The sequence below is a fragment of the Meles meles genome, chromosome 7, assembly GCF_922984935.1.
Source record: "Meles meles chromosome 7, mMelMel3.1 paternal haplotype, whole genome shotgun sequence".
NCBI classification, from domain to species: Eukaryota; Metazoa; Chordata; class Mammalia; order Carnivora; family Mustelidae; genus Meles; species Meles meles.
In genome coordinates, this window is record NC_060072.1 from 42,520,269 (window position 1) to 42,545,995 (window position 25,727).

General features: G+C 37.3%; 1 protein-coding gene across 4 annotated transcripts in view; it reads left to right on the forward strand.

The window, feature by feature from the left end:
• Window positions 1-3,666: 3,666 nt before the first annotated feature.
• Window positions 3,667-25,727, forward strand: part of NAP1L1 (nucleosome assembly protein 1 like 1) — a 34,077-nt gene continuing 12,016 nt past the window's right edge. For 3 of the 4 annotated variants that reach the window (XM_046011728.1, XM_046011729.1, XM_046011730.1), the window contains exons 1-4: window positions 3,667-3,801; window positions 13,690-13,727; window positions 18,412-18,497; window positions 19,978-20,080. In XM_046011728.1, coding sequence (XP_045867684.1) covers window positions 13,711-13,727; window positions 18,412-18,497; window positions 19,978-20,080 — 206 coding nt within the window. In that variant the 5' untranslated portion in view covers window positions 3,667-3,801; window positions 13,690-13,710. The remainder of the gene's footprint in view (window positions 3,802-13,689; window positions 13,728-18,411; window positions 18,498-19,977; window positions 20,081-25,727) is intronic. The other variant, XM_046011731.1, reaches the window with a different exon arrangement.

Here is a 25,727-nt window from a genome sequence, read left to right on the forward strand (position 1 = left end):
GGCAATACAGATCAGAGAGGAAGAAGAGGTCATTATGAGGGAGACCAATTGCAAAGCTATTATTGTAAATAGTTAAGGTAAGAACTATTGAAGACCCACACAAAGGAATGGCCTATTTTCTCCCTAAGTATTTGTGAAGCAGGAAAAAAAAGTAAAATCTGGGAAGGAGGACTCATATTTGTCATGCAAATTAGAAAATAAATACTATCATCAAAGGACAACATAAAAGGAGCGCCTGTGTATTTTGCCTGTGGTAACAGATACACACGCACATATGGTAACATTGTATAGAATTAAACACAAACACACAGCAGTGGGTCCAACTGAAACTGGGGGAGTTTGAATTAAGATTGTGAATTGTTGTTACTATTGTGGTAAACTGGGTAAAATTTACACAGATCTTTCTGTGTTATTTTGTATAACTGTATGACTCTATGATCATTTTAATATAAATTTCAATTAAAAATGATAGCAGAATAAAGATATTTTCAAATGAAAATCTATTAATCTGTTTTTGGATGTAGAGAGAGAAATTTAAGACAACCTGTCCAGAATTTCCCACTGGAATTTTGATTTTATGTTGCATTTATATAATTTTGGGGAAAAAGGAAAAAATAAAACTATCTAGAATCAAAACTAAGATAACAGTTACTTAAATGTATCTAGTACAGTTTTTGTGTGATAATTATTATTGGTACCATTAGACTTTTTTACATGCTGATTAATTGAGATGGGTGAAAATAAATATTTATTGAGTACTTAAAGTATAAATCATTGCTCTGGGGACTGGACTGACATATATTTCTCTATTCCACGCTAATGAAGAGGCTGATTTTATTAGAATTATTCATGCATTTTACAGATGGAGAATCATAAGGGTCAGAGTGTGTAAGTACTTTTGCAAGGTCACAGAATGCTGGGATGAACCTATGCTTCTCTGACTTTCAAGCCTATGTGCTTTTCCACTCCTTAAGGGTTGAAATAAGACATAAGCATATTTAAGAAATCATCTCTGTCATCGATTTGTCTGGTTGATTTCTATAGTGTCTGTATCCAATATTTAGAAATGTGGAATATATTTTTGTGGTAATTGTTGTGGATTATGTCAGCTCAGGAAAAATGATTTAAAATTTGTGACAGATAGCTTTTGATAAAATATTTCACAAAAATAGTGTCAGATGCTATTAGAAGACTTCAGGGGAATTCCCTCAACCTTTAAATAAAACAAAAACAAAACAAAACCTCAGTAAGAAGTTTATGATGTTTAACTTTTATTTGGTGTTAATTCTCCATCAAGTATCATGTTAAGGAACTTAAACGTTGTTTAAGCTTTCACAACAAAATTGGGATGAAAATTGGGATGTTTGATTCCAAAGCTGCACTTCTTAACCACTAGGCTACAATGCCTTAAAAATCAACCAAATGAAAATAATGGGGGATGAAGAAAAAAAGGAAGTTTAACTCAAAGTTCAGCATGGTTCATGATCAGTGACCAGGGCTACCATTTACTGTAATTAAGTTAGATGAGTTAACTGCATTATGCGTTTAGAGGGTCTAAGAGGAGTCAATGTGAAAAACTCAATGGTATCTTCAGGTCAGTTAATTTCTACCCCTATGTCTCATTTTCTTTTCCTCATAGCTTTTACTTATTTATACCTAAAATTATTTCAGGGGCACCTGGGTAGATCAGTCAGGTGTCTGACTCTTGGTTTCAGCTCAGGTCATGATCTCAGGGTTGTGAGATCCAGCCTTACACAGGGTCTGGGCTCAGTACAGAATCTGCTTGAGATCCTCTTCCTCTCCCTCTGTGCCACCCACCCCCCACCTCCGGTTCTCTCTCTAAAATAAATAAATAAAATCTTAAAGAAATAAAATTATTTCATTACTGTCACATGCCTTACCTCACTAAATCATGAGTTCAGAAATACCAAGAAACTTGTCTTTCTTAATCAATGTTATATTGCCAGTGTCTTACCTTGTTCCCAACATACATTTGGGATTATCCCAAAGGAATGTACAAATGATTGACCTTCCCTAGACTTAGATGGTACAACTTTAGATTTACAAACTATGGTTTAAATGATTATATTAAAAGACATGCATTATTAGCAATTTACTAGGGTTTCATTTCTTAGATCGGCCAAGATACACTGGAAGAAGGGGAGGAGCAGCAGACAGAGGGAGAGGGAAAAGCAGGCTTCCCATCAGCAGGGAGCCCGATATGGGGCTCGATCAGAGGACCTTAGGATCATGACCTGAGCCAAAGGCAGATCCTTAAGGACTGAGTCACCCAGGCACCCAAGGCAACTAATTTTATTGAGATTGGAGATGCCAAAAGAAAATCTATATGCTTTAAAATGGAATATAGTTGTTAAACATAAGCATTACAATTGATGACTTCAGGCAGTTTGAAATATAAAGGAATGAGCATGTAGAGAAGAAATTCTCGAACTTTTTGGTTTCAAGACCCCTTTACACTCTAAAACTTGGGACACCAGAAAACTACCTGGTGCATTCTAGATACTGATATGTATCATATCAGAAATTAAGAAATTTAATTTAAAAGTATTCATTATTTCACCTAAAAACAATAAATCAATTAAATATTAACATAAAAGAATCTTACATAAGAAAAGTAATTATTTTCCAAAACAAAAAAATTGAGTGGCACTGTCTTACGTTTTTGCAAATCTCCTTAATATCTGGTTTAACTGCAGATGCCTGGATTTTATTATCTGCTTCCTTTTTCAGTGTTTCCATATCACATGTTATGTAGTCTCCGGAAAACTCCACTGTACACTTGTGAGAGAATGAGAATGCAAAAGACAGATAATGTTTTAGTATTATTATGGAAATACTTTCGACTTCTCCGACTTCTTTTAACGCGTCTAGGGGCCACACTTTGTGGACCACTGTTTTAAGAGTTAACATTAGTCAATCCATCATCAGTTGAAAAATAGCCATGTTGCACAGGCCTGAGGATCTACATAAAATTTATTTTTTCAGCAAGATGAAACAACAGTGTCCTCATTATAAAGCATCCAGAGAATAAACAAACATTGCCATTTTCATCCATCAAAAAAACTGAAGTAGAAATGAGGGATTGCACGTTAGGTAAAAGGATGGAAGGTTAGGGATGAGGAGGCAGCCCCGGAAGCCACTGAGACCCACCGAGTTAGGAGATGCAAAACCGGCAGAAGACGCCGCCAAGGTGGTCAGGAGGAAAGAACTGTTGTTCTTAGTTGAAAATACGGGCGAGGAGGGAAAATGGTTACCGGGCACCGCGGAGTTGAAGGAATTAGGCCGGGATAAGAACTGGCGTCAGCTGCCCCACCCCGCCTTCACGCCTCCATGCACCAGGCAGAGGAGAATGGGGTGGGCCAGGGGCAAGGCGAGCGAGTCAAGGGCCTTCCCGGGTAGCGAAGGGGTGGTGATTTCTTTTCTTGTGCAGCGGGGAGAAAAGAGATGGCGCGGCGCGTAGCAGGGGCCGAGGCGGGAACCCGAGGACCCCCAAGCACCTCGCAGAGGGTGTGGAGGTCGTCCTGGAAGAAGGACAGTTCTGTTGCTAGGCAACCCGTCCTGGGCCCGCCTCCCGCTCGCGTTGCTAGGAGACGGCGAGGCCTGGGGGGGCAGCGGAGCGGGCCCTACGTGCTGACGCTAATTGTATATGAGCGCGAGCGGCGGGCTCTCGGGTCTTTTTTAGCGCCATCTGCTCGCGGCGCCGCCTCCTGCTCCTCCCGCCGCCGCCCTGAGTCACTGCCTGCGCAGCTCCGACCGCCTGGCTCCCCGTGCTAGCCACCGGTAACGGATGGGGGGTCTGAAAGGGAAAGGGGAACGTAGGATCGGTCAGGCGGCCTGCGCGGAGGGAAGGGACAGAGAAATGAGAGTGAGGGCCTCTGGCCTCCGGGGCCTCCCGGGTCGTCCAGTGAGGCCGGAGCCTGAGCCGTCCGCGGAGTTTCGTCCCCGTAGCCTGAGAGGGCCTCGGGGATTGGCTGGCGCTTTACTCGGGAACGGCTGAGGAGACGCTGGGGGTTGGCGAGGCCTGCGAGGCCCGGGGGCCGTGCTGGTGTGCGCCGAAATTTCCTGGCCCCACCGGCTTCTCCGCGCGGACGGGAGCGAGGCCGCGGTTTCGCCTCCGGGTCCCCAGCGGTACAGCCGCTGTCTCTTCAAGGCTGCCGGGGTGCGGGCCGGGTTCGAGTGCGTAGCCCACCGTTTCCTCGACGCCCCCGCTTCCTTAAAAATAATCCCCAGAGGGAGGCCGCTGGGGGATGGAGAGAACGGCGGAGGCTGCGAATTCCGATGGGAGGGAGGGGATGTGAAGGGACGCGGCCCGGAGGGGGCGGGGAGGCTTTGAGGCTGCTGGGCTCTCCGCCCACTGGAGGCGGCGACGGTGCTGGGAGGGGAAACCCCGGAGGCTTCCCTAGACACGTGGCCGTCGCCTGGGCTTGATTGGAAACGGGGTCTGGGTTGTCCTCACTTTGCGGAGAGTTGTGCGGGTGGTTGGATGTGGAAATTAAGAGTAAACAAGTCTAGCTTTTGGCTTTCAAGTTCCTACCCGTTTCTCTTTGGTCTTAATCTTTTTATTGGTAACAGAGGAACGTATTAGTGTTAGATAGGTGATGAAGCATGGCCTCTACTGCTAGGATTTTAAAGAATTAACGCTTGTGAAGGGGTCGTGTTAGCTGTTGTTAACACGGGTTTTTTTGTGTGTGTGTGTACCTCCAGTACAGTTAGAATTTAGATGGGTGTCTTGACCTGGGTTTCATAACCTGGGGAGAAGTGATCCTAATTAATTTAAACCTGTAAATGGTTCTAAGAAGAAAATAGACGATTTTTTGTTTTTAATGTCTTTAATTCTATTAGGACTTCTTTCACATTCTTACAGATTAATTCCTTTATTGAAGTTCCCAGAAGAGGTTACTTAACTAGTTGTTTTGTTTTTAAGATGAATGGAGGCCGTGGGTGTAGAAATATGGGTGGAAATAGGCGTTAATGTAAACTTAATGGGCCAGGTTTGTAGCCTGCTGTCTTGTCAGTGCCCCTACTACTCATAAAAGGAGGCAGTGAAGGGAGCCGGGAATGCGGTCCTATTTGGGAGGGCTAGGCTTTGAGAGTACAAAAAGAACGAATCCGGCATGTACGGTCCTCAGAAGCCCCTATTTTAGATCATCACTGATAAATAATTAGTAACTAGTTCTGGAACGACTGCACTTCTAAGTCTCTGAACATTGCCTGGTTTCAGAAGAGCTGTAGAACGGGGGTGCCTGGGTGGCTCAGTGGGTTAAAGCCTCTGCCTTCAGCTCAGGTCATGATCTCAGGGTCTGGAATCGAGCTCCGCATCGGGCTCTCTGCTCAGCGGTGAGCCTGCTTGCCCCTCTCTCTCTGCCTGCTTCTCTGCCTACTTGTGATCTCTCTCTCTCTCTCTCTTTTCTGTCAATAAATAAAATCTAAAAAAAAAAAATGTAAAACGGAATTTGCTGTTTTTGAAGATAGGTAGCATGAACGTATCTTTTAAAATTAATATTTAATTAAGTTCTATTTTCTTGTCAACTTACGTTAACACTTCTGTACTTAAAATACACATTACCTTTGGATGGGGAAAATCTTATATATAGAATAACTTGTTTTAAATTGTTGAGGTAAATAATGGTTTACAGTGATCTTCTGCGCCTAAGTCTTGTGCTTGTTGGAAGTTGTTCAAATTAAATAAAAATTTTAAGAAATTAAGTTCAAGTTAATGGTCCAAATCTAAAATGTTCAATTCACTTCTAAGAAGACTGGTCCTGGGGCGCCTGGGTAGCTCAGTGGGTTAAAGCCTCTGCCTTTGGCTCAGGTCGTGATCCCAGGGTCCTGGGCTTTCTGCTCAGCGGGGAGCCTGCTTCCCCACTCTCCGCCTGCTTGTCATCTCTGTCAAATAAATAAATAAAAATCTTAAAAAAAAAAAAAAAGAGACTGGTCCTTTGGAGGCTAGATGGAATCAAACATTGGTTATGAAACCTTGACTTCATAGATTATCAGGTCAACGTTATGTTAAACCTGTAAATGTTATCTATTGCAAAGTACCTATTTTTGATACTGGGCCTGTTGACAAAATACGAAGCCAATGCTAAATGTGGCACAGACTGATCTTGTTCGCTAGAGATTTAAACAACAACCAAAACCCAACACTTGTACATGATCAGTCTATTCAGATCCTCAAGTGTAATCAAACCTGTCATTATTTGTGTTTTTATTTGATTCTTTGAGTATTTTAGCATCTATTTGGACATAATGTCTTTAAAAACAGCAAAAAAGCATTGGTTAGCTAGATATAAAATGTTAAGTTGTAGTGAATGCTATTAAAAAAAAGCGGGGGACAGAGTAGTATTTATAACATTTTTTACATCAAGGACCCATTTAATGATGATTTTAAGTGCCATTTCATACTAATTTCATCTGAATAAGATGTTCCCCTTTTTGGGAAGAGTAGGTTTTAGAAGGTGAGCATTGTTGCTTTGACCCATCCTTGTAAGTTGTTCAGTACATTGATACCAGACCACTAGATCACATTACTGCACTTGCCATCCAAAGTGGCTTTTGTACTTTTGGTTACCAACTCTGCCTTTTACATTACATGGTTTGATACATTTTTATTTGTTCAGAAATTTTGTACGTTTTAATTTTTATTGGGAAAGGGGGTTGTAATTTTGAAGAACCTATTGCATTTAATTACCTGTTATATTAATTATACTTAATAATTTTCTAAGGTAAAGAGGGTACAGAAGAACACAACAGGGGAAAATAATGTAAGAGCACAAATTACTTCATATTATTAGCTAATTTAACGCTCCTGGAAGTAGGTAGTGTCAGCATTTTAATGTGAAGCCGAGTTACAGAGCAGTTAAAGGACTTCTTCAAGGTTACATAACTGAGGCTTTTGTATTGGTTTTTAAAGGGAGTTCCCTTGGTTTAAACTGTTACACTATACATCAGCTTGGAATTCATAAGCACACTTGTTTGGATTCCACTGTGCTCCAAGGAAAGGCAACAGTATTTATTTATGGTCAGGGGGTCTTCCAACATGGAATTTGTTTACATATGGTAGTTGAGTGATGGCTCCTAAGCTTTTTGTCTGGGTGTGTGTGTGTGTGTGTAAGTAAAATTCTCCCCTTATGCGAATAAATTGGTTTTGTTTGTTATTGCTTGGTGAATATTCACCAGATTTTCAGTCCAACCCAGGTATGTTTCCGTGCTGTGGGATCAGATGATAATCTAGAAAATTGAGCTCCCTTGGACTAGAAGTTATGTAGTGTTCTCAAATAGGAGTCCATTTGGTGAGCCTGAAGAATAGGATATTCTAACTATGAGGTTGTGCTGGAGCCAAATCAAGTATTGAGCCCTTGGACCACTGAAAACCTTATTTATAGAACAACAGTGTCTTAAATACAGATTTGCTTAAAAGTGCATTTGGAGGGAGATGTGAGGTCTCAGATAAGGGGAATCTTCTTACTGGTTCCCTTGAACTCTTGCTTTAAAACGTTTGTAATTTTTCATGATTGGTTGTTTCCCTATGAAGTATGTCATTTTATGTAAAGGATATTACTGTATAATCTACATAACAGTAGGCTAATAGAACAGGTACTTTGGTTTTTTGGATGATACTGGACTCCATATGGGTTTTGAAAGTCAGATTTTTAATTACTAGGTTCTTAACTTTTGTGTGTTGCTGAGCAAGTTGCTTAGTATTTTATCTGTAGATAGGAGGAAAGCCTATAATAGTCCCTTACTGAGTAGGCTTCATAAATGTTCGCTTTCTTTACTTCTCATTGAAAGTGAGGAGAACTTATTCAAAGTCAGGTTTTCTGGAATGGTGAGAAGTTATTTGATAACACATGTCTGGACCTCCAACTACTACAAGAGCACAAAATATAACCAGTTTGTGGTTTAATTGAGTGACTTGTTTCCTCTCTTCAGTGGAAGATTTTTTGTGTTCAAGTTCTGAGGTTAAGATTTGCCTTCAGTCACATTGTTATGAACAGTATCTTTGAATTGAGATCTTCTGCACATTACATGCAGTGGGTAGTGAATACACTATTTTATTATAGAGTGACCTTTTTATTTCTAGTATTGCTTTTCCTTAAACTTTATTTTTAGATGTTAATAACAGTTATAACAGCTTTCTTTTGGTTAGGATTATATTTTACTTGAAAACTATATCCTTATGCTATAGATGGGTTTCTTATAAATGGAATGTAGTTGGATTTCTTAAATCCTGCCTGACGCTTTTTAATGGGAACCTTTAGTTGATTTAGTTTATCTTCACCACTGACTTAATGTTGCGGTAATTTTAATTTTTTAACACACTACACAGTGGTGATAACTTAAAAATGTTTATTTAGATATATGAAGTTATCCTTTTTGCCCCTCATTTCTTCTTGGAAATTAGTTCTTCCATTTGGGATCACTTGCCTTCTGCCTGAAGAATTTTTTTTTTTTTTAAAGATTTTATTTATTTATTTGACAGACAGATCACAAGTAGGCAGAGAGGCAGGCAGAGAGAGAAGGGGGGAAGCAGGCTCCCTGCCGAGCAGAGAGCCCGATGTGGGGCTGGATCCCAGAACCCTGGGATCATGACCTGAGCCGAAGGCAGAGGCTTTAACCCACTGAGCCACCCAGGTGCCCCATGCCTGAAGAATATTCTTAATAGAATATATGAGAGAGCTGGAGGCATATTTTCCAGAAAATACCTGTTTCACATTCATTCTTAGATGGTGTTTTAGTTATAATCTAAGATCCTTGGCGATTTTTAGCACATTGAGGACTCTGTTGTCTTTTGTGTCTGTTGAAGAGAAGGTAGCTTTGTGTCTTTTATGGCTTTAAGCTGAGTCTTCTCTGTGTTTTTGAGGTGATTTGTCTTTAATGTCTTGCCTTTTCACTGATAACTTCTAACTGTAGGTTTCTTTTTTATTTATCCTGATTGGGATTTGTAGGGCTAACCCCATCAGTTCTGGAAAATTCTTGGGTTTTCATTTTTTTTTTTTTTTCAAAGATTTTATTTATTTATTTGACAGAGACATAGAGAGCACAAGTAGGCAGAGGGGCAGACAGAGGGAGAAGGAGAAGCAGATTCCCCACCAAGCAGGGAGCCCAATGCCGGACTCCATCCTAGGACCCTGGGATCATGACCCGAGCCAAAGGCAGCTGCTGAACTGACTGAACCACTCAGGCGCCCTCTTACCTTTATTTTTTTCAAGTATTTTGCGCATTCTCTCCTCTAACTCCTAGAACTTGTATAAAAATCTTCATTAAACTCTATTGTATCCTGAAATACCTTTTAACATGAGTTAAAACATCCCATTTTCTAGCCTTTATTTAGTCTCTGCCATATTTTGGGAGATTGCTTCTAAGCTTGCATCCCTCAATTATCTTTCCATCTGTGTCTACTTAGTCTACTGATAAACCTGCCCATTTGACTTGATTTCCATTATTTTATTTCTCAAAGATCTCCCATTCTTTGCCAGATTTGCTTTATCACCTTTAATAGATGGCTGTACTTTGCAGACACTGCATTTTCAAACTCAGTAAGCATAGTTGTCATTTGTCTATGTTTTTAAGTTTAGTTATAGTCCTTTTGACAATATTTAAGTCTTTGGGGCAGGTTTCTATTGTATTCTTTCTGTTGCCCTTATTGCTCTTGAAAACTACTTGTATAAGTTATTTGAGGTCTAGAATGAAGGTGCCTTTCTCATTTGGATGTATAGATGCTTAGGAACAAGATCAGGCAGACCATTTAAAGCTCATGGCTTGAGGTTTGGGACAATACTGATAAGTGATTCTAGTTTATTTGTCCAAGGGAACTGGTTTAATACAGCACTTTGCTTAATGTGGAGGGTTGCTATAAAGATTTCCCACCTTGGATAGGTCTGGGGCTTTTGATTTCACCTCTCTACTAGTAGTTAAAAAACGTTGCTTTTAAGATTTTAGCAAATGTTTATTCTGGACTTGGAATTATTTTATGCAGAGTTGGTCTGCATAGTTTAGCTTATCACTACCAGAAATGGAAATTCTTCTGAACTCTTAGAAAGTAATTTCCTGTCTGATAAATAAAATTTTCATTGATTTAATTTAATGCTGAGTGCAGTTAAAAAAAAAAAAACAACAAAACTAATGGAGGTTAAAAAAAAAGAAAAAAAAAACTAATGGAGGTATTAACGGAAACTTGTATTTTTTCAATGTGATCTGATTTTCTGAGAATCACCTACATCAGGGGCTGGGGTTTCTTGTTTAGAATGGAGATTTTTGGGTCCACTCTCTCAGACCTCTTTGTTCAGAATCTGGGCATGGGGATTAATCTCTTTCTCTTTTAAAGAACTTAGTTGTAGTTTTAGATTTACAGAAAAGTTGTAGAGCTACTCTAGAGAGTTCCCACATGCCCCTTACCCAGTTTTCCTTAATTTAACATCTTAACGTTACAGTGGCACATTTATTGATTAGTCTTTACATTTTAACGATCATCTCAGTTAATTATTTTGCAGAAATAATGACCCCTGTGCTGAGATAATTAAAAATGGACAGAACTGAAAAGTTTATTTTTATTGAATGTTCAGTAGTTATCAAACGCAGGTTAAGTCTTTTATAAATTTGCATCTTAATAAGAGTAGTCCAGTAAAGGAATAGATTTTTTCTTAGGTGGTGAATAAGACCAGAAGTTGTTTGCCTGAGCTGATCTTTACAAAGTTTTTTTTGGGTGTCAACCCAAATGATTTGACTACAAAATTAGGCCTGCTTTAAAAAACAGAAATGTGTATAACCAAGAAATCTAACTCAGCTAGAGTGGGCAGGGCACAGTGGAGAAAGTATCTCTGAAGAAGTAAATGCCATCCTGTTCTGTCTTGAATCATCTTTAATAAAGTATCAAAGAATTTCATTTTAAAGAGTTTGAATTCTAAATGTGACCCCATGAAATGGACAGGGAAGGTAGCAGTGTAGCCATTCTTCTAAGTACATTTTAAAATGTTATAAAAATCTGAATTTAGAAGTTTGGGGGGGTTGTTTTATATTTTTGATAATTGCTGGACTTAACTAGACTTCAACCCAGCAAGTTCCAAAATGTTAGCAAAATGTATTTGAATATGGGAAAACCAAATAGAACTTCTCATTTTCTCCCAGCCTTTTCTTAAAGGTAACTATTACTAGGTTTCTGGTATATCTGTTCAGAAATGTTTTATTCATAAAGTGTAAGTATGCATGTTCATGTGTGTGAATACACACACATATGTATACACACTTTCATGCATACATATGTATACACACACACACACATATATATATATACCCGTCCAGATTGAATTTTGCCATAAGCCCTGTGCTCTTTCTGTATCTGCTTCATTGACTGCAAAGCATTTCATTGTATGCACATTCCATGCTAATGCGAACTTTATTTTTGGTGAGATAAGTAATTGTACCTGCTCTGTACATAAACTTTATATATTATTACTCCGAAGGATACAGTGCAGCGACTGGCAAAAGCATATATAATCCCTGTAATATGAGTCTTGTGCTCTGGTTAGTTGGGAAAGATCGCTCTTAGTCAAATCACACTAATTTGTAATTACAAACTTGAAACATCTTACGATGGAAAGAAGTAGGGCTTTCTAGGGGTGTGTACAACTAAGTAGTCTTATTTAGCCAGAATATACAGGTTGGAGAAGCCTCTTTGAAAAAGTAAAACTTTGAGGTAAGAGCGAAAGGTTATGTTAACTGAATTTTGGAAGAATCTTCTAGGCAAACATGATAAAGCACAGGCCTTGAGATTCATAATTTTTTTTTTATATTAGGGTCTCACAAATGAATAAAGCTGGAGACAGACATATTTAAGGTTTCTTATATTACTATTCCAAAATTACTCTCCAGAAAGAACATAAGCCATATTTAAGACTGCATGTTCACCATCATTTTCCCTGCATTAAAAGAGGAGTCTTGCTGATTTGATAGACAAACTGGAATCCTACTTGTATTTGATGATTAAGATTCAATATTTTTCTTATTTTTGAATTAATATTTCTTCATAATTGTTTGCTAAATATTTTGTTAATGTTAGCTAATTACCCAGCATCACTAGAGAAATTTATCAGTGCTATTAGAAATTATTTAAAGCAAAAAATATTTAAAGTAGAGTAGGATACATTATTAGGAAAAAATATTTTCTTCAGTTTGTTCAAAGGATGGATGTTGGCTCACTAACAATACTCCACATATTAGTTCTTGACTGCTGAAATCAGTAACGCTTCTTAACTCATATAAAACATGTTGATACGAGGAATCACACCTTGTAGCTTTCTGAGAGTTAAAAGTCTGTGATTTTAAGTTACTAAAAGATAAAAACTTGATTTTAATGTGGGATCCTAAGCTTAATTTAGATAATTTTTTTTGGTAGTCTGTGCATTCATTATGTGTGGCATTAGCCATTTTCCTGCTTGAATATAACACGTTTTACCTTCAGTTTTCTTCTTCTAAAAGAAATACTCTCTAAGTTAATACTGATCTGTAGTGGGGAAAGAATTCAGGATATTCGCTCATGGGTTCTAACAGTATTGATGTAAGGTAACCAAGAATTTGTTGACAATATGCCAGCATATTCAGGGTAGCAGGGTGGGGGGTGTGGTCCTTATCAGTTATAAGACAGGAGGTACTGAAGAGATGGGGAAGGTTTACTTGAAAAAGATGGGGAGGGGACCCAGAGCTTTAAAACTGTCATTAAGTTGTTCAAAGGACTGACTTTTTTTTTTTAAAGATTTAATTTATTCGACAGAGACAGCAGTAACCGCAGGCAGGGGAGTGGGAGAGGGATAAGCAGGCTTCCTGCTGAGCAGGGAGCCCCATGGAGGGACTCCATTCTAGGACCCAGGGATCATGACCTGAACAGAAGACAGCTGCTTAATGACTAAGCCACCCAGGTGCCCCAGGACTGACTTTTGTGCAAAGATTATTAAACTTTTTAGGAAGATCTTTGGGGGCATAATGGTGGCAGATTTTGGCTTTTTAACATGAATTTGATAAGAATTAATACCATTAAAAATGAAGTGGGTTCTGTGAGGTAGTAAGTCTGAACAAAAATTGACCATTTGTAAAAGGACTTTGAATAAGACCTTTTGTATTGTTCTTTTTTGTGATACTAGCATACATCAGATTCTTTACCAGCAGTGCTATTATGAAAATGTCCTTACATGGTAAAGTCTAAAAGCCTAGTAATAACTTCATTATTTTTAGCAGTATCCTCTGAAAAATGACTTTGGGGGCTAGTATGAAAGTCCATGTATATGTGCCATGATTTTTCTTCTTAACACTGATTTTTTTCTTAAAGATTTTATTTGAAAGAGAGAATGAGAGAGAAAGAGCAAGTATTAGAGCATGGGGGGGGAGGGGCAGAGAGAGAAGCAGACTCCCCACTGAACAGGGAGCCCCATCCCCTGTGGGACCATCCTACAGGACTCCAGGATCATGACCTGAGCCAAAGGCAGTTGCTCAACCAACTGAGCCACCCAGTCACCCAACAGTGATGTGTTTTTAATGGGAGTATATGTTCCTTCTTGGGTTAGTTCTCAGTGTGGTACTGATTTATAGGGTTTGGGCATCAAATGTTTTTAATGGTTTTAAATACATTATATATATATATGTATATTTTGTTAACATTGGCATTTCTCTCCATAGATATTTGGAGTTCTTAACAACATGGCAGACATTGACAAGTAAGTGCCAGATAGTTGGTTTTTTGTTTGTTTTTTACTTTTCCCAGAGATTGGGCTTAACTTTGTACTGTGATGTAATTAATAGCAGTAATAATAACATTATAAAAATGTATGGTAAAGACTGATGCTTAATACCTGCCTATATAGATGGATACAGTGTATCCAAAACAAAATGTAGTATATATAATCATTGTCTTAAATAAACCTTTTGCCAGTGGTTATTCTTAGGAATGTGCTGAGCACAGAAATGAGTAAGAAATATTTGCAAAATCCATTTTTACCATATATGTATTTCCCAAAGACTTTACTACTTCCATATTAGTATATCATACATACAAGATAAAGAGTGTATGAAATGTATTTGTAGAGTTTACTCTAGGATACTTATATTTGAGTTTTTAAAAGTAAAACATTAGTATTAGAAGCCCAGTGTCCCTCTTCTCAGTTGCATCCTCCACCTTCTCTAGACACGTAAGCACTGTCTTGGCATTTGTCTAAATCATTTGTTTTGTTTTGTTTTTTAGAGTTTTAATACCTACACATTGTTAATCAGTGTTTAATTTTGAAAATCTGAATAGCAGTCACAAACTTATCTGTGTTGTAAAAGAAAAGCAATATTACCACTATCAGTTGAAGTCTACAAGGTAGGAAAATAAAAAAAAAAAAAAAGATTATCTGGGTCATAGTCTAGCATCACCTTTCCTGAAGAATTATTGGGCAAGGTCATGCACTCTAGAAACATCAGTTTTATGAAGTTGGCTTCTGGCAGGGTTCTAGTGTGGATGGATGTCTTGCAGAAATACGGTAAGGGAGAATAGGTGAGCTGCATTATTTGTTGCTTATGATTTCACCTAGCTTGGGAGTAGGTTAAACAACACTTGGACTTGGGTGGGGGTATGATATACACAAGTTGGAGGCAGCAGAGCATGGAGGTGGGAAGGCAGGAAAATTTAGCACAAGGGCATCACATTCAAGTACATACAAGAATCTGGCCAATCCTTCCATATTTAAAAAAGAATGGCAGCAGGTATTTTAGTGATAATGGCTTTCAAAGTGATTGCCTTCTGTATTATACTGCTCCAATCGGGACTGCTTAAACTTGGTTATATAGCCATCATTGTGGATCTATTTTATTATCTTCCTGGGGTTTCATTTTGTTTTTTCTCTTGGGCTTGCTCTTTGCAAATTTGTATCCCATGTTATTTTCTTTTTTGGCTCTTTAATACTTTCTTGGAAGAGTCTGAGGGAAATAAATTATTTTGAGATAAATGACTGAAAAGGACAGTTCTAGCCTTATGTTGGATAGTTTGAGTGTAGAATTCTCATTTGGGAATCTGCTTTCTTCAGAATTTTGAAGGCATTGCTCCATTATCAGTTGGCTTCCAGTATTGCTGTGTTGAAGTTCAAAGTCATTATAATTCTTGATCATTGTATGTGACACTTTTTGTTTTAAAGATACATATTTCTGGAAGCACTCTGGCTTCAGAGTTCTGAAATTTTCATGTATTTTTAAAAATTTGTTATAGTAGGCATTCAGTGGTGGGCCCTTTCAGTCTGGCAACATGATGGCTTTCAGTTCTGGGGAATATTCTTGACTTATTTTGTTGATTGATTGTCTTATTTCCGTTTTCTCTTTCTGGACCTCCTATTATGTTAAATGTTGAACTTGTTCTAATTATCTCTTGTCTTGTTTTTCCATCTATATCTCTGCTCTTTTTAGGCAAAGCTGAAGAAATTTTACTTTTCAGCATAGAAAGTATCTAAATTTCTCTTGTGTAGTTTTCAGAAGTGTCTTTATTCTCTGTTCCTGTTTTTTATAGCATCTTGTTCCTACTTCATTGTAATATCTTTTTACTGGATTGTGATATCTTTTCTGTGGATGTTTTTTCTCTGTGTAGTTTGTTTACTCTTAAATTTTTCTTTCCTGTATTTGTTTTTGTCTCCATATAAAAGCATTTTCTCAAATAGGAGGTAATACTTGGTTGTTTGCTCACTAAGATCTGGGTGGGGGAGAATATGCTGTTGAGAGATGTTTAAAAAAAAGTTGATTCGAAAATTTGTTGTGGGGTGGAGGGAGGCTTTTAATTTAGATTGTAATGTAAGGTCGTCAGAGTGGTTGTTTATTGTGAGAATACCCATTGTCAGAATGATGTGGGTGGTTTTTTTTTTTTTTTTTTTTTGTGGGCTCTATGTCAGATACCTTAAGGAAGAGTATCTGGGTGAGGATCTGGCATTCAGTTATGGAGTCCAAATTAGGAAAAGGTGGCTAAGGTAGGGTCTCTACATTCAACATTCTAGTGGGATACAGTCCTATATCTGAGAGACTCTTAGCTGTATTTGTGGTCTTATAGTCTGAGCTCTTAGTTTAACCCTTTCCAAAGAAGCTGCTGTGCTTCTGCCAGACTGAGGGAGAGAATCTGGAGATTAAACTGCTTTATCAGTTTTTGTTTAGTCCTTCCTATTTTCTCCAATTTCATCCCTCCAGCCCTAGTTCCAAAAGTGTCCTTTTTGATTTTGTGTTAGGTCTAGTTTTCAGATTTTCCCACTGTTAAGTTAGATTTCAGTTCTCCGTGAACTTGCTGCTGCTCTTTTTTCCTGTCCTTCAGTGTTCTTCTGTTTAAAAAACCCTTTTATCCTAATTTTAGTAGAGATTTTGGAAGGATTAAGATCAGAGGAGTATGTGCAATCTGCCATCTTAACCTTGCAACCTCATTTTGTTTTGAACTTAAGAGAAAAAAAAAAAAAGAATAAATTGGTTTTGACAGCTCAATTCCCTACTATCACCTTATTTAATTTTAGATGGCTGTGAGCCCTAGGAGGGTGGAAGGAAGGGAGGATTCTTGTTTTTTTTAAGGCAGGAGTTAGCAAACTTAAATGACCTCATTATAAATATTTTAGGCATTTTGGGCCATGTGGTCTCTGTTGCAGTTACTCAGCTTTGCTGTTGTAGTGTAAAAGCAGCCATAGACTGTACGTAAACAAACTTACATGGCCGTATTCCAATAAAGTTCTATTTGTAAAAATAGTGGTCTGTATTTGACCATGTAACATAGACTGTGGACCCCTGTTTTAAGGCCTTAAAATGTAGGTGTTCAGTAAATGACTAAAATCACACTGGAGGAGTAGCTGTGCTATATGATCTTTATTTAATGACCCTTAAATTTATGTACGTTTAGGTTTATACTAAATCAAAGACAGTTTCAGAAATAATCTATTGTTTCTGATGGGAAGGCTGAATTTTTTCTCCTTAATTTACAGGGACATAAATTTTGCTGGCAGAGTACAGTTGCCTTTTTTCTGTATTTGTTCTTTTATGAAAATTAGGTGGTATTTGTCTGTGTATGAAAGTTAATACTTGAAGTGCTGTTCCTGAAGTGAACGTGACTAAATCTGTGAACCAAATACTAAAATGTAAAATCACACAAGGAATTATATGAAGAACTATATGTTGACTTAGATAACCTTATTTCCCTTTTTAATTCTCACTGTAATTTCATATTCAAAAGCTAGATTTTTAAGGTGAAAGGGGGTGAATGTTATCTTACTACTTTTTTCCTTTCAATGGTGTCAAACTCCTGGCTTTAAGTATGAAGGTAGACTCAGGTTTTCTTTCTTTTTTTTTTTTTTTAAAGATTTTATTTATTTATTTGACAGAGAGAGATCACAAGTAGACAGAGAGGTAGGCAGAGAGAGAGAGAGGGAAGCAGGCTCGCTGCTGAGCAGAGAGCCCGATACGGGACTCGATCCCAGGACCCTGAGATCATGACCTGAGCCGAAGGCAGCAGCTTAACCCACTGAGCCACCCAGGCGCCCTAGACTCAGGTTTTCTTAACTTTTTGCCCATCTCCACTATGAAGTAAAGAAAAAGGAAAGTCCTAAGATAGTGAGTACAGGCTGATGTGATTGCCCCGTAGCCATCAGGGATTCAGGATCCTCCTTCTTCCAAACTCCTTCATTCTGTTGGCTTTCATTCTCTAGGATGCCTCATGGTCCCAGCATGGTTGTTAGAACTCTAGTAATTAATATTCCTATTCTACGAAGGGAGTAAGATAAAAAAAGGCCTCCCAGCTCCTCTTAAAGAGGCATACTCAAAATTCTGTACATTTTGCTTTCTTAACTCACTGCCCAGAATTACATAACCACACCTGGCTAAAAGATAGGCTGGGAAGTGCAGATTTTTAAAAGCTTGGTGTATTGCCATTTCATGTAAAATCAGGGTGCTGCTACTAAGAAGAGTGAAGTCAGCGGATACTGGGTAGAGAACATACATTTCTTGACCTCATGTTCCTGGAACCAACCCTATCAAACCACATTTTTAAAGCTAAGAGTAGAGGGGCCTCTGCTGGCTTGTCGGTGGAGCATGCAACTCTTGATCTCCAGGTTGTTAGTTTGAGCACCACATTGGGTGCAGAGATTGCTTAAAAATAAAATCTTGGGAAAAAAACCTTAAAATATAAATTTTATATTTTACCATGTGCTTTTAAATGAAATTTTACATACTTCCAGTTTGTGCTGTTTATTTATGAAGTTAGAAAGAAAACTGAATTACCTTTTGAATTTCCTATTTCATATTTTTGAAAGAGGCATATTAACCTAGAAAATGAGTTGAAGTTTTTTATAATTTTTTACTTATTTTTTGGTAATTGGTACATTTGAACCTTGGTGTGATACTATGATATTGTAGCAAAGAACAGTCTGAACTTGATCAAGATTTGGATGATGTTGAAGAAGTAGAAGAAGAAGAAACTGGTGAAGAAACAAAAATCAAAGGTATTATTTTAAATTACTTCAGGAGCCAGCGATTGCTGGCACATGTCTTCTAGAGGGTAGTAACAAATGTTGTTCCTTTTGGATCCTTGTCTGCTTTACCCATGTGGCCCATACCTCTAGTTCAGGAACAGTTTGTGTGTATGTTTGGGGTGGGGGGAAGAAAGGAGGGGAAGAGGAGATAGAGTGGTAATAAGGGAGGAAGGTATGAATATAGTTAGTGACCCATCAGAAGTTACTTGGTGTACCCTCTACTGCTGGAGTGACATGGCATAGCTGGGTCAAACAGCTGCCCGTGAGTTTTGTCTGAATTTAGAAATGTTAAAGGTCTTGGTGGGAGTTGTTTCTGGTGGTAGTTGTAAACAAACAACACTAGCTTAAGAGTTACTGGAAATGTTCAGTATTTCATATGTAGAAAACATAGTTGTAAATTTCAAGCTTTTTTAAATTCTTTCCAGTCAAATGACAAAAAAGACATTTATTAAATGTAAACAAAAATCTTAAAATTTTCTTCAGCAAATAATTATAAAGGAAGAAGTAGAGATGGTAGTGGGGAATTGTACTGCTTTACGTTATGCCTTGCAGGTATGGGCTAAGAATTAATAAAGTACTAGATGATTTAACTTTTTGTTGTTAAGCCAGATGGAGGTTAATTGTGAAAAGACAGCTGAACTTTAGTTTCAGCTTTCATCTTGTAGCATTGTCTTAAAAGATACATAGGTCAGTATCTTTAGTGGCCAACATTGACATTTTCAAAGTCATGTTGGTTATCATAACTGTATACCATCCAGTAATCAGATTAATACCAGGAATTGACAGAAACATAACTGGGAAGATTCATGTCAATTTTGTGTAATGTCTATTGAGGAAGAGATAATAATAGCAAAATAATTTGTTTTGCCTAAATCTAGTTTATTTTTGGATTGAGTATAATTTTTAGACACATTAACAACCACATTTTGTTTGGCTTTAGTTACAACCTTGGTTGTCTCAGCTATTAACTTTCTCTATTCTGATACACAGAAGCACACTATACTATACACATCAAACAAGCAGTTAGGTTACTTAACAGTCTTTCTCCCAGGGTCGAAAGTGTCAGTACACTTGAAGTTTTCTGATAATGTGTTGTCTACGGTCAAAGCATTATTTGGAGTCATAGGTAGGCATCTGGATGAAGCTTTGAGCTTCTCAAAAATGTAAGGTAGATGAAACACAAGGTAGTAGGAAGAGAAGGGACATTTATAGTTAATAGTAGTTGTGGCAATGGCCATGAGAAATGGTGTGTGTTATTAGATCATTAGGAATCTGAACTTCAGGTTTTTCCAGAATGGATTTTCCTCAGGTTGCTCCCCATCTCTACTCAGACCAATGAATTACGGGCTAGTCAGGAAAATTTCATTATTGGATTGTCCTTTTAAAATAGCATAATACATTTTCATAAAATCCTTCTTTCGATGCCCTTTTTTTTTTTTTTTTTTTAAAGCGCGTCAGCTGACTGTTCAGATGATGCAAAATCCTCAGATTCTTGCAGCCCTTCAAGAAAGACTTGATGGTCTGGTAGAAACACCAACAGGATACATTGAAAGGTACAAGTTCTTCTTTTCTGTAGTCCTTATTTATCCTTCTATAATCAGCATTGCAGGTGTATCTTTTTAAGACCATCTAGGACTCATACTTAATAGTGGAAAGCTATTGTCTGTTAGTATCTAGCATAGGATTTTGGGGAGTTTAAAATTTCGTTGAGCACCACCAATTTAGAGTTGGTCTTTTAAAGTTTGACTCCTGTCCATAGGAAGTACACTGATCTTAACCATTTCTGAGATTTGTTCGGAGGTTTTCTAGAAATACACAGAATTAGAAGAAATATGAATTTCTTATTTATTTCACTGGTCCTATAAATCATTAATAGTAGCCTGTATATCTTATTCTGCTTATAATTCTTTTTTTACTTGGCTTTATGAGTTTAAGCTCCATCCATGTTGCTATCTGTGTGTAATCTCTGGTCAGTAGTTTCTGGCTTCTGAATGTTATCATTTATGGTGATGTGTGTCCACCATGTTTTATTACATGCTTTTTCTTTGATGGATATCTTGATTGTCTCTAAGCTTCATCAGCACATATTCCATTGTAATGGTCCTCTTTTTGCATGCCTTCTTAAAGAACTGTGTAAGAATTTGGGGGGGGATACATATTTACAGCGGGATTGTTAGTTACAGGGTATGCAAGTTTTTAAGTACTTCCCAGCTTGCTTTCTAGAATGGCTGTATCCAGTGCATGAAGGCAACCTTCATCCTTGTCTCTGCCAGCAGTTGTGGCATCATTGAGCTTTTATGGGTTTTTTGCTTTTACTAGTCTAAGAGGTCAAGGTTTATTTTGTTTTATTTGTACTTTTTGTTGTCTAATGAGCTTTTATTCATGACTGTGAACCTTTTAGGTTGTTCTCATTGTCCATTTTCCTTTTGGGGTTTACTTTCTTGTTTTGCAGGAGTTTTTTATGTATTCCAGGTGTTAATCTCTTATCAGTTTTAGACTTTGTAAATGATCTGTTGTCATTTTTATTAACTTTATCCATAGCATTCTCCATAAAACAGAAGTCCTTAATTTTTATGTTCTAGGTTTTTTCACCTGTGGCTTATTCAAGTTAAGAAGTACTTACTAGTTCCTTCTGCATGTCCTGTTGACTAGTTTTACCTTTCGTCTTCAGGTCTTTAATAAAACCCTCTTTGTATTTAGCTGTGCATCAGGGTTTTTTGTTTTGTGTTTTTGCCTTTTTTACTGAGCTTGTTTCTATAACACTTCACTAAACAGTTCACTGTTTCCTCATTTATTTGTGATATGACCTTTATTGCATATCAGTTTCTTACAAACACCTGTGTTTGTCTTTGAGCAGCACTCTTTTTTTAATTTGGCTTTTTAGTATTTAAATGGTATCTGGCAGGGTGATAATTTAATCGTTCTGTTAATTTGTTTCTCCCTGTAATATCTTGCTTTTTTCTACCCTCCCTCCCTTCCTTATCCCCTGTGGAATACACTCTTAAGATTAGCCTAATCATATGTAGACCTTTATCCAACATATGGTTGATAGTAAGTTTATAGGGGTTTTCACAAAACAAAACAGCCCCTGCCCCCACTAAAATTTTGATAGGAGTTGCATTGAATCTATAGATTAACATGGATAGGGAATTCTTCTAACGTAAAATTGTCTCATCCACATCCTTGTATTTATTGAAATCATATCTCTTTTATCACAAAGTATTTCTCATTGCCTGTTCTTGGTTAATTCCTATATACTTTAGTTGTGTCAGTATTGTGGATAAATCTTACTTTGTATTGTATTTCTGGGTTGAATGTTGTTGATGTAGAGAAGAGTGCTACTGATATATTTTTTTTATTTCTTTTGCTGTTGATCTTGCATCCAGAAATCTTGCTACACTTACTATAGTAATTTGTTCTTTTCTTTTCTCCCATAGGCAAAAGATCTTGTCTGCAAATAATGGCAGTTTTAGCTCTAATCTTTCACATTACAGCACACCAGGTTTATTTTTATTTCATTATAACATTGGCCAGGACTTTTCAATACTGTATTAGCGTTAAATGTGAGCATCTTTATCTTATTTCTAGTCTTAACCAGGAATGGATATAAAATTTCTCCACTAAACTTGGTGTCCACTTGGATTTTTTTATGACCATTTTTCTGTAGGTATTCAGATGGTCTTTTGACTTTCTCTTTGAATCTGTTAAGTACACATTGAATATATTTTTGGAAACATGTATTTCCAATACTAAACTAGCCTTGCATTCCTGGAATAAATTTAATCATGTATTAATATTATACTGTTGAGTCAAGTAGTCAATATTTCATTCTAGGTCCTTACTCGTTAGTGAAATGTCCTTGAATGTGTGTGTGTGTTTGGATATGCATGTGTGATGTATGTATATATATATTTACAATACAGAAACTTCCACGGGATGGTAATTCCATGCCCTGGTATTAGAGTCAAGATTTCAGCTGCTTACTGAAATAAACAGGGTTGCTGTTAAAAGCAGCTTATATAAGATAGGAATTAACTGTTCCCTAATGGTGGGTAGAATGCTTCTAAAAATGGATTTTGGCCTTTGGAGTTTGAGAACCCTTACTTGGATTTGCTCCATTCCCCTTTCCAGTTTCTTGAATTGAGGGCTTTGTTCATTTGATTTTTATTAAAAAATTATCTTTTATGGCCTTAATACTTGTTTTTCTAAATGTTCTGTGAAAGTTACATGTGAAACTATATGCTGAAATTAGTAGCCTAGACATTAATTGTGTTGGTCAGGTTCTCTTTATCTCTGCTTATTGATTGATAGCTTGATCTGACAGTTTCTGGGAAGAATGTGTTAAAAATTTCTGCTTAATCTGTTTCTCCCTGTAATTCTATTAGTTATAGATTAATATATTTTGAAGCTGTATTATTAGCTATATGTTTGTGATGTGTATATCTTGTCCTTTTGTTGCAGTTTACCAGTATAAAATGTCCTCTGTCGTATTTTGTGGTGGTGGTGGTGTTATAAATTGTTTTGTCTGATATTAAGATAGCTATTCTAACTTCCTTTGGTTTTTATTTACCTTGCATGGATTTTTCCATCCTTATATCTTATCTCTAGTATGGATGTTTGCTTCTTTATTAGTAATTTTATTTATTTATTTATTTTAAAGATTTTATTTATTTATTTGACAGAGAGAACACAAGTAGGCAGAGAGGCAGAGAGAGAGAGGGAGGAGGAAGCAGGCTCCCCGCTCAGCAGAGAGCCTGATGCGGGGCTGGATCCCAGGACCCTGGGATCATGACCTGAGCCGAAGGCAGAGGCTTTAACCCACTGAGCCACCCAGGTGCTCCCTTTATTAGTAAATTTAAACTGCATTTTTTGAAAGCGGTATTGTTTTTGGACTTAATTGCTATTATTTTATAATTTATTGTGCTTTGTTTCGTTTCTCTTTTTTTGCTTTCCATTAAATCAGGTTGTCTTCTGTTAAAGTTACTGCATTCTGTTGTTTGTTATTATGGTAAAGGGGCTCATAACTTTCTCTTTTTTTTGTAAAGATTTTATTTATTTGACAGAGATCACAAGTAGGCAGAGAGGCTGGCAGAGGGGGCAGGGGGGAAGCAGGCTCCCTGCTGAGCAGAAAGCTGGTTGGTTGAGGGAGCTTGATCCCAGGACCCTGAGATCATGACCTCTGAGAGCATGAGCTGAGCCAAAGGCAGAGGCTTAATCCACTGAGCCACCCAGGTACCCCAAGGGTCTCATAACTTGTTAAGTTTATTTACCCCTACTGATTTCATAAATTTACTAATGTCTGTATTATTTATAAATATACATTCTCTAGTCTTCTTTTTTTCCCATCAAGGCAACAGTAAGATTTACCAAGATATTTGGCCACCCATACTTATATAGTAATTCCTTAATTTTTTTGAACTTTCTCAGACATTATTTTTAATGAATGTAATGAGTATATCTGGCATATTTCCTAAAGCCTGTGTGCCTCATGCAATTTTTATTTTGTCTTCATATTTGAATAAGTTTGGCTTATAAAATTATAAGTTCAGATTTCTTAAATAAAAGTTCATTTCTTCTTGTATATGCTATTTCCTTTTGAAGCTGATGCCAGATTCCTTCTCCGTGTAGGTTATTTGCCTTTCGTTGAACACATTTAGAATTTTCTTTGGTCTTTGATATTCATGAATCTCATTAACTATCTAGGGGTTTAGAGTAAGGATTTCCATATTTAACTCTGAGAAATTTATTTTTCATTTCATTTTCATTCAGATAGCCACCTCCCTTTTGTCTTTCAGCTGTTGCTGATTTTGTCGTCCAAGTCATAATTTTTCTGTCTTTCCTGCTCCTGTTCTAGAGAGCTTTTCAACTTTTAATGGACTTCCTTAAGTTGAACCTTTTCTGTTTATCCTATTTATTGGTTATTTATTTTAGCCACTGTATTTTTCATATTTAATATTTCTATTTTGTTTCAGATTTCTTGGTCTCGTTTCTTCCCTATCTCTTTAAATATATTTACATTGTTTTGTCTAATAATATGGCTTCAGATGATAAATACTTCATTCTTTCATTAAAAATTACACTACTTAAGGGTTTAGTTACTTTGGCTGTAGAGCTCAGGCTCACTGGTTGATAAGTTGCTCCCCAGTAATGATTATTGAGGAGAGGAGTAAAGATCAGGCTCTGGTTTGTGGCAGTCCCATGGAATTTAAGAAAAGGGATTGGAATGAACCTAAGGAGAGCTCCGATTACTTCGGACTCAGAGTTTGCTGTCAGTTCCAGGTGATTGTTTTTGGCTGCTTGGGGAAGAGGCATTCTCCTCGGCTTGTAATCCATTTTACCTGGATTGGAGGGGTAGAAAGAGAATGCTTGTAGGCTCTCAGCCAGTTCAGCTTTCATCAGCTACTAAAAATGCTGGCACTAGGCTCTGCAAAGGGTGAAGGAGTTACAGAGACTGTTGTAAGGCAAGTGCAGAATTTCAAAAGCTTTCTTCAAGCCTCTCCTCAACTGCTGCCCATTCTGCCCATTCCTTCCCTTTTCCAGGTTGCATGCAGTTCACTCTGTACAGTTATTAATCTTACCCTGAAGTTGCTCGTAGTATGTGTGTGGTTGCGTGTGTGAGTCCCTGAAATAGTTGTTTTCTTCTTGGTTCTGAAATTTCTAGGGTTGCATTCTTTATGGATTTCTGAGACACAGTGTGGGGGTGGGCAGCACCCCATGTTATTTCATCACCTTGACAAAACATTAAACTTTTTTACTTTCAATTGTGAGAAATAGAAAATTGGTATATGTAGAAAATTTTTTATTTCTCATTATCTTAACTAAAGTCCTGGTTAAGTAAGAGAATTACTTGATTTACAGCAATCTGCCTAAAGCAGGAAATTCTAACCTGTATTCTATCTGTTGTATAGAGTCCCTGAAGTTAATAAATTTTGAGCAAACACTTTTTGAGTGGTAGGGAGATTCATAAGTTTAATCATACTTTAGGGGCTTATACCCCATAGTAAATTGTATGATTTATGAATTATATCTCAAACCTGTTACAAAGTCTCTTCATGAAATATACATTCTTTTTTTAATGTAAGTTTAAATTTTAAGTAGAGACTAAAATAGAAATAATGGTGTAGGATACCCTCCTTTTTTCTAATATCCTTTTCCCTAAAAATAGCTGGTATGGGTGAGATATGCATACTTTTTTTTAAG